This window comes from Thamnophis elegans, chromosome 9 (genome assembly GCF_009769535.1).
Source record: "Thamnophis elegans isolate rThaEle1 chromosome 9, rThaEle1.pri, whole genome shotgun sequence".
NCBI classification, from domain to species: domain Eukaryota; kingdom Metazoa; phylum Chordata; class Lepidosauria; order Squamata; family Colubridae; genus Thamnophis; species Thamnophis elegans.
This window is the reverse complement of record NC_045549.1, coordinates 14,964,057-14,984,221: the sequence shown is the minus strand read 5'-3', so window position 1 is coordinate 14,984,221 and position 20,165 is coordinate 14,964,057. Positions and strand designations below refer to the sequence as shown.

At 42.9% G+C, this 20,165-nt stretch overlaps 1 protein-coding gene across 1 annotated transcript; it reads left to right on the top strand.

Annotated features, from left to right (window-relative positions):
* Positions 1 to 649: 649 nt before the first annotated feature.
* SNCA (synuclein alpha) lies at positions 650 to 15,458 on the top strand. Its single transcript, XM_032224333.1, has 5 exons — positions 650 to 893; positions 4,028 to 4,173; positions 7,796 to 7,837; positions 12,957 to 13,102; positions 15,441 to 15,458. The coding sequence occupies exons 2-5, from the start codon at positions 4,053 to 4,055 to the stop codon at positions 15,456 to 15,458; spliced, it is 327 nt and encodes a 108-aa protein (XP_032080224.1). The 5' UTR covers positions 650 to 893; positions 4,028 to 4,052.
* The last annotated feature ends 4,707 nt before the right edge of the window (positions 15,459 to 20,165 follow it).

The window sequence follows — 20,165 nt, the reverse complement described above, 5'->3', positions numbered from 1 at the left end:
CTGGATCCTCCAAATTTCCCATCCTTTCGTTTACTTCAAGGTTTTTTTCCCCCATAGTCAAGAAAAAGGCATTTTGTGTCCTTCCAGAGTGGCTCCTTCAATAATAAGCCTGTTGCTTTAACAGGTGGAAATAGGCAAAGAGGGATAGAAAAGGGCGTGGTTAGTGACCAAGGGGAGGAGCTTTAACCCTAAAAGCAACAGTACCCACCAAATACATTTCTCCCTCCGATTACCCTTCCCACCCCAAAACCTTCTTGCATAGGAACCAACCAGGTAGCAGCATCCCTTTCCTCCGCTCCAGGAAGGGAGGGGCGGGGATGGCAAAAATAAGGCCGTCCAGAGCTGGGAGCTCGGCTGTCTTTATTTATTTATTTTTGGAGCGTGGGGGGGGGGGGCCCTTGGCACCGGGCGGAGTCACGGGAAGATGGAGGGACCAGGATGGGGAGGGCGAGGGAGTTCGCGGGCGCCGCCTGGCTACCTGACGAACCAGCACAAAGAACGAGGGGGAAGAGGCGCGCTTGCTTTCTCTTCCCCCCCACCCTACACCCCCTCCTCGCCCGCCCCACGTTGGAGCAGTTTTCTCTCCGGTCCGCGAGGGGAGCCTTCTTGCCTTTTTTTTTTTCCTCCCAGCGACATCCTTTGCCTCGCCTGGGAAGGAGCCGGAGCCTGGGTACCACCGATTAGATCCTCAGGCAGGGATGTGCTGACCGCGGGAAGTGGAGCGCGGGGCGCCTCCTGGCCAACTCTTGGGGCGCTTTGCTTCCATCCCTCCGGTTTTTTTTTTCTTTCTTCTTCCGATCTCTCCTTTTTCGCTCCGAAAATCCAACAGTTGTAAAAGACTAACTGTTGATCGCTCCAGCAAGGCGAGGCGCGGAGCAAATAAACCGCAAGGGGTGAGTAACTTACAAGGATCTCTTGGGAAGAGGGGGGGGGGGTCGCAGGAGGCTGCTAAGGGAGGGGTCGTTTGCGTGCCTATCCCGGGGATAAAGTGGGGGGGGGGCAAAGGCTGGGGATGGAGCTGCAACTGGACAATCGCCCTTGCTGGCTGTGATGTTTATTCACCGTGTTACTTGGGTCTGGCTATTATGTAAGTGTGCAAAGAAAAACTGCCAATTCGGTGCGGGCTCACTTTCGGAGTAACCCCTTTCACACGGGCAAGACTTTGGAGGAAGTATCTGAGGTTCCCAAATAAGCTTTGGCACAGAGGCAAATAAACATATTTGGTTGTGAGAGAAAGAAAAATTAAGACTGATCATAATATATGTCTTCATTAACATCTCAAGAATGGCCAACGGGGGAAATATCTCCTCCTTGATGTTGAACCAGCCTTACGGTTGAAGAATTGATGCATCGATCATGTCTGGAGAAGCAAACTTCCTTCTGGTTTTTAGTTGCCTTGTTTCCTTGGAATTCTGGTGAAAATAAGCCATGTTAACATTCATGGTCTATTCCATGGTGATCTCCAGATGACCTAGACCAGAGTTTCTGCTATCTTTGCCAACCTAGGTGGTTGGAGTGATGGAAATCGTTTTGGAGACCAACTCAAGGATGTCGGAAGAGCTGGACCAGTTTGTAATTGAGATTTGTCACAGCAGCTCTTCAACAGATGGTTGAAATATGCCCTGTATCCTTCTCATGGTAGCCTGGAATGCAGGAATATAAAGAAAAGGGACCAGCTCCTTTAAGGCTCCTCAGCTGCTGATGGAAAAAGACCTTGACTCTAAAGAATGAAGGGGGCCTAGCATATTGGGCATTCTGTTGTACCCTTTCTGCTAGAAATGTGGGATGCAAAACATCTCAGTCTTCCAAATAATTAAATAATGATCTTACTGCTTCTCTTGTGTCAGATACTTGTGTGGGTGACAAAGAGAAAAAAATAGGAATTAGCAAGTGCCTACGATTTATATTGTCCCCCACTTTCAAGAGGAAAAGCCAATTCTCCATTTTAGGAAAACTGGGGGAAGCTTTGGTGAATCAAGATAATCCAGCAAATCTGAAGGTTTGCCTTCTCAATGATTTGGTGTTCAAAGGGAGAAAAAAACCCCTCTTAACCTCATTTCACACACACACACACACACACACACACACACACACACACACACACATTACATGTCCATCCATTACTTTCTTCCTCCCTTACCTCCAATTAATTTGGCAAATATTTATTTCAGAGCTGATAGTCTAGCTTGGCTCCCATGTAGGTATGCTGGTGCCAAAATTAATAATTTCTCCAGTAATTTAAGGGAGAAGCAAAACAAGGACTCTCTCTGTGAGTTTAGATGATTATTGCATTTTTGTCTTCTAAACTGCGCTGATGATTGGAGAGGAATCAGAGAGACTGAGCAAGCAAAGAGGTCCTTCTACTTTTCCAGGATACAGAAGGGTCTTTGGTTGTTTTTGCAATAAGGGATTGTTTAAAAACAAAACATATTGTGGGTTTGAACATGATTTCAGCTGTTAGAATCCTCCCTTTGAGACAGACTGAGGCTCCTCCTTATCACCTCATTCCACTTCAAGTTCACACTCCTATTTTAAAAGAATTACTCACAAGCTTGTGGTTCAGAAGAACTTGCTGTGTGATACCAAATTATGGCTTTACATTTTATTCTTGCCATCTTGGGTAGAATCAGGAGCCCCGGTTTATTTTAAAATCTGTTTAAAAGGCAAATGAGCTACAAAACCCCCAACTATTTAAAAAAAGATATTGGGGTACTGGTGAGAGAATCCAGGATAAAACTGAATTGTTGTAATCTTAAAGATTAATATTTTAGCCACTTGGGAATGAGCAACTTCCAGTTGTTATTCCATATGTCTCTGTCTTTAAATAAAGTTGTTCTGAGGTTTATTTGTGAGTCACAGGGCATGACATAGGCTACATGCTGGTAGCCTCATTCACTTATTAAAAATATAATTTAAATTAGTAGACTTATTCTCTTGCTAAGCTTGGATTGGGTGGTTAATGTGCCATCTGGAATCTACCCCAAGATGTGGTAGTTTATCAATCATTTCCAGTGCATTATCTGACATTATCTGACAAGGGTTTCATAAAAAAACATTTACAATGTAGGAAATATTTGTGCTGGATTCACTTATCACATTGAACCATAATGTCGTGGGGTGAGTTTTGAGTTAGCATGTTGCATGACTCCAGTTTCCTGGTATTATGGTTTCTAAATCATGATTCTAACCTAAGCAGATTGTATGAGCCCAGTTTTTGGACTAAGGTTTTATGTTTAGCATGCTGCATGAAGTCATCCATTTGTGCTTATTGGCACACCAGGATTACAGAAACAATGGCGTAGTGTACGAGTATATAATATGTGAGTGTAATGATATGGCATCGGTCCTTTGACTCCCTTGGTGATTTAATTCCAAGAATATCAAAAAAAAAATGAATGAACCTCTGAATCTAATATAGGTGCTTCTATTTTATTTGTGGAAGTTGGCTTTTTTTGCACAACCATCATTGGATACTGTAGCCACTAGGGGTCAAATGAGGTGTAGAGATGGTATGAGTTTACCATTTAAAGAACTGGGCAAAATATTTACCTTAAAGCAATGTTTGCAAAATTAAACCATTTAAAGAAGCATAATGCAATTACACCAAAATGAAAAGATCTTCCTTGTTACCCTGAAGGAACTAAAAAGCTGCAGGATGGTGGATCTCTTTGGGAAATGGGGGGCACCTGAAAATCCTCTCTAAAGAGATATTGCACTCAGTTGCAATCTGCCAGGATAACATGCAACAGATATCTGGTTGATGGAAGCCACTCATTCGTCCCCAGGAAATAATCACAAGTTGTTTTTGTTGATTATGTACATGAAGGGCAGTGGTTCTAGTGAGGATGATTCTGTCCCATTTCCCCTCCCTGATGCTTTGGTTATCTCCATATTTAGCTATCTGCATAGTTTTAGACCAAGATGATCATGTATGGATGGATAGATGTGTTCTTCCCTCCTAAACAACATGATGCTATTCTTTCTTAAATGACTTAACGAATTAAATAAAAGTTACCTATCTTTTCAGTTGTGGACGCTGACATATTTTGGCCATGGACGTATTCATGAAAGGATTTAATAAAGCTAAGGAAGGAATGGTAGCAGCAGCAGAGAAAACCAAACAAGGTGTGGCGGAAGCAGCTGGGAAAACAAAAGAAGGAGTCCTCTATATGGGTAAGTGGTGAGACACTAAATCTGGAGTATGCAATGTTGTTGTTTTTTGAGCCAAGGTCCACAGAGCCTTTGATTGGCAAATCAGGAACTCCATGTCAAAAACTGGGTGGAGCCAAGACAGAAAGAAAATATGAATGAAACTGAATGAAATCTAGAATCCTGGAGTAATAAAGTTGGAAGGGAATTTGGCATTCTTCTAGTGGTTTCCAATGTGGGGCCCAGGCCCCACGGGAGGGCAATTTGATTTTTAATGGTGGCATCTTGTTCAAACCAATGTATTGGCCTTTTCGGCTTCCTCCGCATGCGTAGAGTTTACGGTTTGAGTAAAGTAAGAATTATAGGTCATGGGAGGGGAGGCATCAGGATTTTAAAGATGCTTAGGTGGGGCATGGCCAAAAAAAGGTTGGGATATAGTCCAACCCCTTGCTGGAGCAGGAGACCATCACAGAATCATAGAAAAACAGATTTGGACCTCCCTTCTTGGAGGTCTTCCAGTCCAGTTGCTGGCTCAAACAGGTGACCCTTACAGATATAATTCAATTTTTCAAGTGGGACACACAGGAAACTGTGTGTCCCAGTCAAATTAAGATTTTTGCATCTATAGGGAGACTTTGGAGGTACATAGAGATTCAAGGTTCATTAGGAACATGGGATGTTCTGGGCTCTCAATTTGTATATGTATGTAGAATTCTTTAGATTTTTATTCATTTTTTTTTGTCCTGGAAGCAAAAGTGAGATTCCTTGCATTCCATTCTTCAATTTACCTTCCCAAAAACAATCCGAGGAGAAAAGTTGTTTAGAATAAACATTGGGTCTCCTTGATCTCGATCCAATATTTTAACCATGACAGCAATCCAAATTTCTTTTCCGTGCTGCTATTCTGTACAGAATGAGCAATCAAGATGACCTGTGATAATATGTTCCTCCTTTAAACCAAACACATTGTTACATTTCTTGCGCTGTTTGAATGGCAAACTCTTGGAATTGGAAATAGCTAAAGCTCCTGCTAAGTGCATGTACTTTGGATATAATAATATTTATTCCAAGTAGAAATGCAGTAACTGTTGTATTGGTGGATTGCTTGCATCTCTTCAGGGAGACACCTTGAAGAAATCTTAAAGAAATTCAAAAGGGATGCATTGCATCTGTGGGGTGTAGATTCATGGTTGCTATCCAGTTCATCAGCCACAGATGTAACTTGAACTCAGATGAACACTGATGAACCCTAACTTTGCTGTCACGTGTGTCTTAATATTTACCCATACTTGAATTTGCTCTGATAGATCATATCCTCCTCACCCAACTGAGAATAGAATTCAAGAACAGAAACAAGCAGTCAGACAAGGAGATCCAAACTCATTGGTAGCCTCACATTGCAACAAACAAGGACATACATTCAATTTTGCATCTACTAAGATTGTTGGCTGAGCAGGGACAAAAATAGACAGGGAAATGATTGGAGCTGGGAAAGGGGCTGCTTGTCAGTCAACAGGAGTGCTGATTTCTTATCAAGCTTATCAAGTGCTTAGGAACCGAGCGCTTGGCAGCACAAGGAAACAATAGCCATTGACTTAATAGCCAGCCATCAACACCCCAATCAACAACTAAAAAGCCACGCAACCAAGCACTACATTATTATTATACATATAATGGCCCAAAGCAGACATTCTGTTAGAGAGAAGTTACCGGAGGCTTGGCTCCAGCATGAGTCTGAAAGCTCAGAAGACTAAACCTCTGGTCATGGTGACCCGATCCAGATTGGATCTTGCAACATTATTCTGGGACACATATGTTTGCTTTCATTTGCAACTGAGAATAGATTATAGTCTAGGCTGGTTTACTGTTGAGAAAAAGAGTTGCCCATATATGGAAAGCAACTATCTGAGGACCTGGGCATGGTTGCAGGAACTGGGCATGGCTAATCTAGTGAAGAGAAAGACCAGGGGAGACATGATAGCAGTGTTCCAATGTTTGAGGGCCTTCCAAAGCACCTGAAGGCCAGACAAGGAATACTGGATGGAAACTGATCAAGGAGAGATTCAGCCTAGAAATAAGGAGAATTTTTTTTGACAGAGCAATCAACCCATGGAACAGAAGTTGCCTTCAGAAGTTGTTGGGGCTTCATCACTGGAGGCTTTCAAGAAGAGATTGGACTGCCATTTGTCAGAAATGGTGTAGAATCTCCTGCTTGGGCAGTGGGTTGGACTAGATGGCCCACAAGGTCCTTTCCAACTCTGTTTATCTGTTTTTTTTTTAAACCAACCTTTCAGAGGAGGCCATCTAATAATGTGAGGATGTCATCAGGAAAGATATGGCCAAAATATGTTGGTCCATCTTTGTTATTCTTTTTAAAGGATGAGAAAGGGGAAATCATTCCATTCATACCAAAGGCTGAGTCCACTTTTTTTTTAGGGTCCATGTAAACAGTTTCTCTATGGTTTAAGAGGAGCTTATGAATGAATTTCCCTCCCAGTAATTTCCCAGTTTTATCCCCATCCCTAAAATTCTGAAAAATTGAAAAACAATAACCAAATGGTTACTTCTCTAACGATAAAACAACAAAATGCATTACTACTGGTACAATCTTAAGGGATACACGTGGATGTTTTGGAAAGGATGCTCCTGAAAAGTATAAATTTCCCATTCCTGGCTTAGATTACCATACTTCACTTTAATAATGTGCTAATTTTGGGAGTCAAATTGGAAAAAATAGATTTATATCGGATTTATTTAGAGGTTGTTTTGATGGAATCCCAGTCATTAAAAGAAACCGAGCCAGTAGATTTAGCTATGCCCAACTGTAGGCCCAGCTGTATGATTCATGCTTCCCAGCTAGTGTGAAAGCAGAATTTTCTATAGATGTTCTTTAATTTCACAGCATGCAGCAATTAAAAGCCAAGAAAGTTGCATCTGTCACCATAAAGCAGCTAAGCACACTTATATCATTCAAATGCACAAAAAACAACTGTTTAAAGCATCTTTTCGATATGGAAGGCTTATGCAGGCATCCGAATTTTTTTGCATCCATAAATTGGAACACTACAATTCTCTTTGTGTGAATGAAGTCCTGATGTTAAGCTATATATTTGCAGTTTATTGTGTGGGCTACTATTTTATTGAGGGACGCGATGGCTCAGTGGTTAAGACGCTGAGCTTGTCTATCAGAAAGGTCAGCAGTTCAGTGGTTCTAATCCCTAGTGCCATGTAACGGAGGGAGCTCCCGTTACTAGTCCCAGCTTCTGTCAACCTAGCAGTTCGAAAGCATGTAAAAAATGCAAGTGGAAACATAGGTGGGACCTTTGGTGTGAAGATAACAGTGTTCCATGCACCTTCGGTATTTAGTCATGCCAGCCACATGACCACGGAGGACACCTTTGGACAGCACTGGCTCTTCGGCTTTGAAACAGAGTCAGGAACTGCCCCCTAGAGTCAGAAACGACTAGCACATATGTGCGAGGGGAAACTTTAACTTTACCTTGACTATTTTATAAAAAGACAATTTGTGTTGTATTTAGGATCAACACCTTGTGTGAACTCTTGAACTGTATCCTTATGCTTCCTAAAACTCATTCCACTCAGTTTCCCATTGAAACTGATTTTTATTTTTATTTTGGATAATTAGGATCAAAGACCAAAGAGGGCGTGGTTCACGGTGTCACAACAGGTAAGTCCATAATTGCATTTCTAGTTCTAAGTCATCAATAAGTCTCCTGTCTGTTTTTTAAAAAATAGGCTCTGATTTAGGAAGGAAATGTCTGCGATTTGATCAGGCATTTGGGAAACAGCATTATTGGTCTTATCGGGAAAGGAACATTCCTGCAGAGAGAGCATTTGGAGATATTAATCTGTAGTACAATTCCAGTTTCTGACAACTCAAGCACATGACATTCCATCTGTAGGGAGTGCGACGCCAGAAAAGTATTGGCCCAGATTCCATATCTGTTTTTGGCCAATAACCAGTGACTGATTATTTTCACTGCAAGAGAAACATGCAATGGATGAGCCTCGGTGGCACAGTGGTTGGAGTGCAGTACTGCAGGCTAATTTGGCTGACTGCCGGCTGACTGCAATTTGGCCGTTCAAATCCCACCAGGCTCAAGGTTGACTCAGCCTTTTATACTCATCTTCCAAGTATTTTTATTGGGTTCAGTAACTAGCAAATAGGAGAATACACATTTAAAGGTTTCAAGGAAACACATTATTTTACTAAGGAACTCTGGAGATACACGTTACAGGTAGTCCTTGACTTACTACCAATACAACAGATCCTGAAAAAAGGCACTGATGATCTAGTTTTGAAGTTCTGATGTCATTCCCTCCCTCCCACCCACCCCATAGTCACATGACTGCATTTTGGATGCTCAGTAAATGGCCCACATTAATGGCTGTTTGCAGTATTCCATGGTCATGATGTTTACTTCCTGTTCTGGTAAAAAAAGTAATTTTTGCTTCCTGTTTCTGGTTTTTAAAAAAGCACTGAGCACAACGAGATTGCTTTAGAATTACAGGCTAACAATCTCAGTGCTCACTCAAGGGGGTTCAAATCACACCAGGCTCAAGGTTGACTCAGCTTTCCAGCCTTCCGAGGTGGGTAAAAGAAGGACCCAGATTGTTGGGGGCAATAGCTGACTCTGTAAACCACTTAGAGAGGGCTGTAAGGCACTGTGAAGCGATATATAAGTCTAAGTGCTATTGCTATTGCTAATGGATGGCATCTGTAGTCTTCCTTACGTTGAAAGCAGCTTTCCAATGGTGGGTTCCGGATCCTGGTGCAACCGGTACGGTGCAGTGGAGCCAGGTGTCCACCACATGAATGTGTGCAGCCCGCACATGTGTACTTACCACCTGTGATGCTCCGTGATGCCTCCGCGACGCTCCAGTTCCTTGGCGGAGCGTCATGCAGGTGCCATATGCACCGTGTTCGGAAGCCACAAAGAGCTCAAATGCTGGTATGGAAGGTGAGCGGGCAGGTGGGCCCTCCAGAGCACTGTACCGGAACGGTACCTGGTGGTCCCCGCAGGCACCAGTACACCTTTAACGGGGCGTACCGGTCGTAACCCAACACTGGAGCTTTCATACCTAGAATTCCTTTGATACCCTGGCAATTATCCAAAAATTAGATATATACAGCAATATGCTGGTGTAGGTTTTCACAGCTGGTAACTGTTGAGCTTCAAGGTTTAGTGAACATGGTCAAGAGGACAGATTTTCTGATGGCAAAATAGTCCCTGCTCAGTTATCTGTGATCAGCATAGCAAAGCATTTTGCCTCTCAAGATGCCGACCAGAGTTGCTTGCAAAACAACAGGAAATCTCTTCTCTAGACTCTAGAAATATGATCTTCAGCGGTGAAGGTTGGCCCTGGAATAGTAAATAAGTTCTTAGCATTTCAGTGCAATCATTGGCGGTGTGCCTCCAACAGCAAATGACTGATGTACAGCATATGCCTGTTGTTTTATTTCCAGGAACTCTTTTCTTATCAAATGTCTGAATGGCTCTTGTAGCTGTAGCTGAAATCCATGTCCGGACCTCAGAACACATTTTGACCTTGCTTGGGTATCAAATGACAGCTGGTACAAGAGCAAATTCAAATTTCCTTCCTTTGTGAGTCCCTTTTTGATAAAATACAGGTAGTCCTCAAGTAAGTTCATTCAGTGACCGTTCAAAGTCACAGCGGCACTGAAAATAGCGACCGATGACCATACTTAACAACCGTTGCAGCGTCCCCAGTGGTCACATGCTTTACATTCAGATGCTTGACAACTGACTCGTATTTGTGACCGTTGCAGTGTTCAGGAATCCTTTTGCGACCTTCTGACAAGCAAAGTCAAAGGAGAACCCAGATTCATTTAACAACTGCAGTGATTCCCTTAACAAACGTGGCAAGAAAAATCGCAAAACGCAATAGCAATAGTTAGACTTATATACCGCTTCATAGGGCTTTCAGCCCTCTCTAAGCGGTTTACAGAGTCAGCATATTGCCCCCAACAACAATCCGGGTCCTCATTTTACCCACCTCAGAAGGATGGAAGGCTGAGTCAACCTTGAGCCTGGTGGGATTTGAACAGCCGAACTGCTGAACTGCAGTCAGCTGAAGTAACCTGCAGTGCTGCATTTAACCACTGCGCCACCTCAGCTCTTGCAAACGGGACACATTCACTTAACCAATGTTTCATGACAATATAAATTTTGGGATCAGTTGTGGTCTTAAGTACAGGACTACCTGTATGGATGTAAGAAGAAAGCTCCAAGGCCTGGGGCACTTTTGGTGTTCTACCTAATTCTCCAAATCATTGTCTTCTGCAGTGTCTATATGAAAGGTGTGGATAAATGTTTTGGATTATAGCTAATCTTATCCATAAAAATTAGCTACCATTTGACGGGCCAACTTCCCTATTTTCTTCCCTATTTTCAAGTGAGCTTTTATCAAATGTACTTTGTTTCCCTTCTGCATTTACACCACCAGAGCTAGGCTCATAGTCTACACATCGGCTGTGCACAGGATCATTGGAACATGGGAATAATGTTGATATTAGCTTCAGTGGAAATAGAACCAAGGTCTTTTCAGCTGATGTATTCAGTTAGCATGAACCTATTGCACCTTTGAAATAACCTTTAATTATTTGCAACAGGGAGCTAATTCAATGAAGTATCTATGATTTCATTTGTTAAATCATGCTTGTTTATTAAATCGGACTGCATGATACATTTGATTTGAACAGTGCAGAAGATGCTTTAATGCTTTAGACTTTTGAGTCAAGTCAACCTGATATATTTGAATTGATTATATGAAGCGGACTCCGTTCACATAGGTTTCTTTTATGTTCAGGTTTGTCAGCATATGCAGCTGTGTATAACGGGGGTGTCAAACTCACGTCATCACAGCGGCACCATATGATGTATTTTCCCCCTTTCGCTAAACCAGGCATGGGTGTGGCCAGCCTGTGACGCTTTCAGCCTGTGGGCTGGGAGTTTGACTACCCTGGTGTATAACCTTTGTAAAACAACAGTCTGTAAGCATCATGAGATGGCAATTTTATGGCCAACTCATTTGATTAACATAGCAATAGCAGTTAGACTTATATACCGCTTCATAGGGCTTTCAGCCCTCTCTAAGCGGTTTACAGAGTCAGCATATTGCCCCCAACAACAATCTGGGTCCTCATTTTACCCACCTCGGAAGGATGGAAGGCTGAGTCAACTCTGAGCCGGTGAGATTTGAACAGCCGAACTGCAGAACTGCAGTCAGCTGAAGTAGCCTGCAGTGCTGCATTTAACCACTGCGCCACCTCGGCTCTTCCACCAGGGAAACCAGGGATAAAAATGTACAATAAAAATATTGGAGGCCACAACTTAAGTCAGATCAGTGACGTGCGGTGAGATTTATGGCTGGTGAGGCAGTCCTCTCCCCCGACACCCCACTGACTAGGGTGGGCAAAAGAAAGTGACTTTCTTGAGGTGGTGCCTCAACTACTTCGGGATTTTTTAGGCTTTTAACCCTCGCTTAACTCTGCTCGAGCGCCTAAAAAGTCAGACTAGATGAGGCATGCAGTTCTCCTGCCTCATAGTAGAGGGCGCTTTTTAGAGGCTTTTTTTAAACAGGCAGTCATTCACAGTGTGGCAGCAGCTAGCTAGCCTAACCTCAGCACTCGCTTTTTCCCGTTTACATTTTTTTCCTTTTCATGATTGACAGTGGTGAGGCTGTGCCTCCTCTGCCTCCCCTGACTGCACGTCACTGAGTCAGATTGACTTCTAAAGAAATTAGAATTCATCAAATGATAATGTGATATGAAAGGGTGGGGTATTTTAGTCCTCCTGGGGCAGAGGTGGGTTCCTACGAGTTCGCACCTATTCAGTAGAACCGATTCATCAAATCTACCGAACCGGTTAAAAGAGGTTCCACCAGTGGACCCGGAAAGCAGGCCACACTTACAGAAGAGGTTCCAAAATTTTTTGAAACCCACCACTGGCAAAGATCTTGTAACTTGACAGCTTTAAGACTTGCATGCTTCAATGCCAGAGTTTCTGAATAGCTACTTGGACCGACCTAAGTACTAATTCATAATTTCATATCTGGTCACATGGGCAGCAAGCCACTCCCACAAAGGAGGCCACACCCACAGAGTAGGTTCCAACAATTTTTGAAACCCACCACTGTCCTGGGGGTATTTAGGTGGGCAAGAGAAAGGGAAATTCCTAAGAATTATCTTCCCTTACTTCCATTCTCGAAATATCTCAAAGCATTTCAGTTTTTTTTTCCCTTCAATTTTGTTTTAAAAGACATTGGCTTTTGTAGGTGCTCATCCTCTTTTGAATTATCAACTAATGGCTTTGGGAACGAACCAGATAAGGGTTTAAATGGATCCTGCACACTTTTATAATCTGTAAAAAAAAATACAGCTACTACAACATTGAAAGGGCACAGCATTAGTTTTACAATGCTCAAATGGGCTGACCATTCTTTGCATATTTAAGCAAGTATTATCCTGCCAGCTGGAACGCTATTTTGGAATTTTGACTGTAGTTTAAATAAATATATTTGTTAAAAATATTTTTTTTTCAAATTAAAATTTTAAAATCCATGCGTAATTTGTACACCAGAGGCAAAGTATGGACTTAACAGAGACGTGCATCTGTTGATTTTTCCCTCTTCCTTTTTGCATGCCTAATAAAACTGCATCCTATGCCATCTGTGAATAGTCAGAGACATCAGTGTTGACCTTGGAAAAAGACACTTGAGAAATATTCTCCTTCTCTTACCTTTGACATTTCCTCCCCCTACAGTGGCCGAGAAAACCAAAGAGCAAGTGTCAAATGTAGGGGGAGCTGTTGTCACCGGAGTGACAGCCGTAGCCCAGAAGACGGTGGAAGGCGCTGGAAATATTGCTGCAGCCACCGGCTTTGGCAAGAAGGATCAGTTGGCCAAACAGGTCGGTGGAGCTATAGATATTTGCCAAAAAAAAAAAAAAAAAGGATTTCAAATGGAGTGATTTTGGTTTCGGAAAGGCTTACCTAGATGCACTTGCTCTGTTTTTTTCTCTGCACTAACTCTTATAATGTAGGTAAACCCACTGAATGGTTGGAAATCACTGTTTATATTAGCTAGTTGCTTAACTTTCTACCATTACATGAGTGGTGGGATTCAGCCAGTTCGCACCTATTCGGGAGAACCGGTTGCTAACTTTCTAAGCAGTTCGGAGAACCGGTTGTTGGAAGAAATCTCATTTTGGTTTTTTTTTCCCACTTTACAGGGCTAATCCTGTAAGGAAGGCAGGAATGAAACAATCTGATATTGTTTCTAGTCTAACCTTTATTGCCCTGATTACAGAAATTGCTTCTCTGGTTGGTTGGTTGGTTGGTTGGTTGGTTGGTTGGTTGGTTTATATTTGTCAACAAGTACAAGGAAACGAGTATGAAAACATGAAAAAATGGCACAAATAAATGAATAAATAAAACATAGCCATAAACAAATAAAAAGAGTGCATATAAATGGGACAGTAGGACAGGGACGGTAGGCACACTGGTGCGCTTATGCACGCCCTCTATGGTTGACCCTTATTACATTATAACAGCTATGGTGAAGCGCCCATCGACGTGAGTGACATTGAGTTGGCCATGCCCATCCAGTCACATGATCATCAAGCCATGCCTACCCAGCTAGTCATTAGGGTAGAGAGCCGGTTGTTGAATTATTCGAATCCCACCACTGCATTACATTCTATATGACTCCGTTACTCATCGCTCACTGGAGGGATCAGCACAATGCAAAATCTCAGGATGACACAGTAGATGCATCAAACCTTTCTCGTTCAAGGAGGGCTCGAATGTTTTTTTTTTTTCTTCCAACTCTGGGCAAGGCCACTTATAATGTCCAAGTTCCCTTTGTGCCTCTTCTGCCTAAAATACCGTGGTATGATTTTCTGCCATTTTGAGGCAGGAAGTAAGCAAACCTGTAGCACCAAACCATCAGATACAAAGGTTATATAGATAGATAGATAGATAGATAGATAGATAGATAGATAGATAGATAGATAGATAGATAGATAGATAGACAGACAGACAGACAGACAGACAGACAGACAGACAGACAGACAGACAGACAGAGAGAGAGAGAGAGAGAGAGATAGATGATAGATAGATAGATAGATAGATAGATAGATAGATAGATAGACAGACAGACAGACAGACAGACATAGAGATAGAGATAGAGATAGATAGATAGATAGATAGATAGATAGATAGATAGATAGATAGATAGATAGATAGATAGATAGATAGATAGATAGATCTTCCCTCAAAATCATGAGAATGGGAGAGAACCAGAAAATGTCACCCCTGCCTATGTGCTTGGTCTGTTCCTGCCGTCGCTGCCCCACCTCTACAGCCTTCAGTTCTTCTCGAAATGTCAAAGGCAATACCTGAACTGCCAAAAGATTGTGTAGTTCTACATTTAAATATAATAAGGGGATTGTTCCAAGATCACGTCTGTCAGTTTCAAGACTAAACGTGGATTGGAACCTATGTCTGTTTGGCCTAATCTAGCGATTATCTACTTTTTTCTTCACCATGGAGCCCCTTTAAATATCGGTTGTGGCCATGGACTCCTAAGACTTAACTCAAGATTTAAATCATAACATTTCTTCAAGCTTTCACAAACCCCATGACAATTTCATGAGCAGGGGTGGGCTTCAAAAATTGCAGCAACAGGTTCGCGGCCCTGTTGCTGGGTGGGCCTAGCCATGGTGGGCGTGGCCTAATTGGCCGCCTGCACCATGGCGGGAAGAGGAGTTTTTCACCCTCCCCAAGGTCCAGAGACTTTCTTTGAGCCTCCGGGAGGGTGAAAACCGCTTCCCGGGGCTCCAGAGGCCCTCTGGGGACAAGAAACAGGCCTGTTTTCGGACTTCCAGAACCTCCGGTAGGCCCATTTCCCCCCCCTCCCCGAACCTCCGCATGAGCCCTGCACTTACCTGGCATGATGAACAGGCCGCGTGGAGACTCCTGGGATGGGCCTGATGGGGTGGGGTGGGCATGACCAGCCAGGTATGGCATTCACCGAACTCGGCAGAATCCTAGCTAGAGGATCACCCAAACCCATGTGAACCCCCAGCAGCCCACTCCTGTTCATGCCGCTCCCCAGGGGTTCACACACCACAGGTTGAGAACCACTGCCTAATATCTTCAGTTTACTGAAGTATGGAAACACAGATGCCGTTTATGAAGTCTGGATGTTTGATGGGTTAATCTTACCTTGTTTTCTTTGATTGACAGCAATTATCCCAGGTGTAGGCCAGGGAGCAGCCTTTCCCATCATATTTATCCAATCCATGTTAACAGGGTGTTCCAGGGACTGAAACTGGCATGCTTTGCATTCCAAGCATCTTTTCTCATTATATGGTTTACAAAGAAAGTGAAAAGCAGGGCTGACCATTAAAAAATCGTGCTTGCTGCTTTGACCTGAGATAGATATTTTTAAGAAGACTTTTATAGTAAATCATTTGTCTTAAGAGGATTTTATTTTGCACTTCCCTTTTGTGTTTGTTTTAAAAAAAAAACAAATATTGATTAAAGACTACATAGAAAAGGTGCTTTGGTGTATAAGCCACTTAAAAGCATTTACAGCTAACATGTAGCAAATCACTGGGGATTCTGATGAAAAGCTGTTAGGCAGTAACCACAATGTTTTATTGCTTGGAAATATATTTCTGTATCCATCAGAAAGGGGATTTTTTTATTCATTCTTCTTCCAAAGCTTTTTGAAACCATATTGGCTGTTTAGCAAAGATAGTGAAAATACAATACTCTCAAGCTTGTGAATTGCCTGTTTGTGTGACTTAGTTCTCACTATTGATGGAAATAGATATTGGGATTTTACCACTTCACACCACAGATCTTTAATTGAATTGACTCTTTTGTTCCATCTCCACTCTTAAATTTTTATTTTACATTTACAGACTCAAAATCTGGAGTAGGTTTTCCTTTCACATCTGTTTGGTGTAAAATTCCCTAATTCTATTCAGTTTGAAGTACCCGCTTCCTAAAATAGGTTTCATAATTTATCACATTTGAACTCAATCTAAAATGGTAGGGGCGGGGGGGTTTCCGTCCTTCTTTTTTTGAAGAGCCATTGTTTAATTCTTATTTAAAATACAACCAGCTTACAACCATTAATCTACCGTTAAGTACTTGTTCAGCCCACATCCGCATGCATTTATTATATGTTTCAATAAATTAAAATAAATGCATCTGACAGCTTTTGAATGTGCCTATCATAATAGTTTAATACAGGCATTCAGTAGATGCTAGTAAGCACTTGTTTCATTGTCTGGATCTTTGAAGTCTTTTTTTTTAATGGCTCTCCTTTAATATATAGAAAGCATCAGCCTTAGAAAACTCAATGAAAGGAACTTGAATATGTACAAGAACTGAATATGTCTCCAGGAATATAGAGGGAATCATGCCTTTAATAAATTGAAAAGACATCTGCTGGAAAGGTGACTCGAAAATGAAAAATAGTTTTCAATTCCCAATAGCTTAAACTTGGAAGGCATTCACATCTTTAAACTTGCTGGGCATCAGTCAGTGGTGGGTTTCAAAAATTGTTCAAACCTACTCTGTGGGTGTGGCCTCCTTTGTGGGAGTAGCTTGCCGCCCATGTGACCGGATATGAAGATGCCGACGACACTTGTCAGAACCACCTTAAATTACCTCACACACAGCACTGGCATGCATAAGAATATGATGTAAACTTGTTTTTTTAAAGGCATCTTTGGTTTGCGTTAAAACAACTTCAACACACACAATGTTCTGATTGCACCACAAACGCAGTAGTCATCCTTACCTTTCACAGAGGCACTGAGTTTTATGAATATGAGCATGATAGTGTAGAATAATCATATCCAAGGACCAGTGGTGGGTTTCAAAAAATATTGGAACCTCTTCTGTAGGTGTGGCCTGCTTTCCGGGTCCACTGGTGGAACCTCTTCTAACCGGTTCGGTAGATTTGACGAACCGGTTCCACCGAATAGGTGCGAACAGGTAGGAACCCACCTCTGGCATCAGTCCAATAACATTGGGAAAGTGTTGTTAGCCTTTTGCAATTTATGTGCTAGGGTGGCAAATCTAGGTGTCCTATTGGCCACCGGGCCATGTGAGTAGCTGGCTGGTGTGCGCACACATAGCCCCACTCACACAAGAGTCACCATGAGTGTCACAGGTGCCCATGCCCCCAATTGCATGGGAACTCGCAGTCCATTTGTGTGAGCATCACCACAGGTGCTCGTGGCCCCACTTGTGCAAGCAATCAGGCCATGTGAGTAGCTGGCCAGTGCATACAATCCAGGGGTGGGTTCCGGCATTTAGTACTGCCAGTTTACAATAAAAATTGTTCTGCGCATGCGCAGAAGCAAAAAACAAGGTGACAGTGCCGATGGCGCTGCCCAGAGGCATTCTGAGGCCCAGAGGTTTGGGGGTGGCCCAGAGGTTTGGGGGTATGGCAGGCCTGGGTTGCTGCCGGTTCCAGCGACCCAGGCTGCCAAACTACTACCAGTTCGGCTGAACCAGTCCAAACCGGTAGGAACCCGCCACTGGTACAACCCCACTAGCACGAACATTGGCACGATTGTTACAGATGCTTGCGGCCCCACTTATGTGAGCATTCAGCATGCACACATGAGCCTCCCCTCCCACAAAACCATCCCCTCTTTTCCCCATCCCCCCACTCCAACCTAGAATGTTTGGGGAATTCGGAGTTAGATTGTGAATTGTAAAAGCTGAAGTGTTTTTTTTAAACCTGATCCAGACCTTGGGATAAAGGAGAAGTAGTCTCCTAACTTCTGAAGACTCCACATATTTCAGAGATAGGGAAGATGTTTTGAGTTGTGGTATAACATATTAGAAGCTTCAACTTTGTCTGAATGAGTTCATGATCTTAGCTATGGCTGATGATGAGGTAGACCTATTTCTCTCAACCTTAGTGATTTCAAGATGCCTGGACTTCAATTCCCAGAATACCTCAGCCAACATCTTAAAGTTGCTAAGGTTGAGGTAGTCAAACTTTGGGGTAGTCCAATGATGGCGAACCTTTTTTGTAAAGGCATGCCAAAATAGTGTGTGTGTGTGTGTGTACGATAGTGCATGCCGCATGCCCCACACCCACAATGAAATGCACCCCGCCCACCTGCACATGTGTGCACAACCCCCTCCCGCGCATGTGTGCATGACCCCCCTGTGCAGGGTGGGAGTTTTTGCCCTCCCCAGGCTTCAGGAAAGCCTCAGGAGCATGAGGAGGGTGAAAAACGGGCCAATGGGCCAATCTAAAGTTTGATTTCGAACTTCTGGTTGGCCCATTTTTTGCTCTCCCCAGGTTCCGGAGACTTTCCTGAAGGTTGGGGAAGGCGAAAACGGCCTCCCCTGGCCCTCCAGGAGGCCGAAAATCAGCTGGCCGATGCGCACTTGCGCGCTGGTGCCTTCAAGTCGCGTGCCAGCAGATATGGTTCCATGTGCCACCTGTGGGAGTAGTCTAGTGAAGATTCTGATCCTTCTGTTTTTGTTCTTCTGACAAAAGCACACAGTCCTGTAAACAAGGGTTATTGAAAAATAGATATGTATGCAGTGTCTATCTATGTTAACCAATAGGCAATAAAAGTCACCACCCACCCCCAGGGCAGAACTACAGAGAATAAAGGGTTATACTTTGGTTTATAGGAATAAGTGAATTTGAGCCACTTTTATGAGAGAAATGAAAGTGTAATCCAATGTGACAAAAAGAAATTGAGAATATTACATCGCCTTCACCTCAGATTCTAGGACTGACCCAGAGGTGGGATTCAAATAATTTAACAACCAGTTCTTTGCCTTAATGACTATCTGGGTAGGTGGCGCTCAGTGGTCATGTGACTGGGTGGCTTGGCCAACTCAAGGTCACTCAGGTCGATGGGCACTTCGCCTTAGCTGTTACAATGTAATAAGGGTTAACCGGAGAGGCAGTTTCTGTAAGCAGATCAATAAAGATTAGGCTGGAAACAACACTAGAATGTTTACTTCCTGCCTTCCTTATAGGATTAGCCCTGTAAAGTGGAAAAAAACAAAATGAGATTTCTTCCAACAATCGGTTCTCTGAACTACTTAGAAAGTTACCAACCGGTTCTCCCGAATAGGTGCGAACTGGCTGAATCCCACCACTGGACTGACCCAAACAGATGTTGTCTAAAAGATGCAGCTTTGGGGAAAGACATCAAAAAGTCAAGATAGTAGTAGAAATGACTATGCAATCAAAACCCTAACCCCTTTTTATGCGGATAAGGGTCACGGTTGCCAACTCAACTTTTTCAATATTTCTGTCTGCCTAAAGTGAATTAGTGGGAGCCAATGCTCTCACTAATTCACCCGTGTTAAGTGTATAGTGTTTAAAACTGGTAAAATTATTTAAGGATAGACAGCAGCAAATTTTACCAATGTCCCCAGAGGTGGTATTCTATCAGTTCGGACCGGATCGCCCGAACTGGTAGCGGAAATCACAGGTAGCTCCGCCCATTCGCACCCAACTTTATGGCATCCCATTTAGGCCCTTTTTTCGCCAAGAGTGCATGCACGGAAGGATCTGCGCATCCGTGGAGGTGGTGCACACTCGCATTTGTGAACTGGTAGGGAAGATAAGTGTATACCACCCCTGGTTGTCCCTCTCTGATTGAATATTAGGAGATATGGAATATTCAGATAAGACAGTAGGTAACTATTACTTATGTTTTATTTATGTAGAACATTTATATACCCACCAATCTTTCAACCAAGCCTGGGTGGCTAGAGTTATGATAGATACTTCAAAAGGAAAGAAGTGAGTAAGTCAGACGTTCTACAGAGAGACTTTGCCTGTAGGCATACAAATTTGTCAGTCTAATTAAAGATAAAACGGGAGAATTTGCCAGGTGTCAAGAATGAAGCATTGTAAGATCTGAAAGGTCAAGTCAGTCTTGTTAAATACCTGGGAAACACAAA

What these genes read in the sequence shown, in the direction of transcription:
- SNCA (XM_032224333.1), top strand. Translation starts at nt 4,053, where the DNA reads ATGGACGTATTCATGAAAGGATTTAATAAAGCTAAGGAAGGAATGGTA. An exon ending in AGAAGGAGTCCTCTATATGG is followed by an intron (nt 4,174 to 7,795) that starts GTAAGTGGTGAG and finishes TTGGATAATTAG; the next exon opens with GATCAAAGACCAAAGAGGGC. An exon ending in GGTTCACGGTGTCACAACAG is followed by an intron (nt 7,838 to 12,956) that starts GTAAGTCCATAA and finishes CTCCCCCTACAG; the next exon opens with TGGCCGAGAAAACCAAAGAG.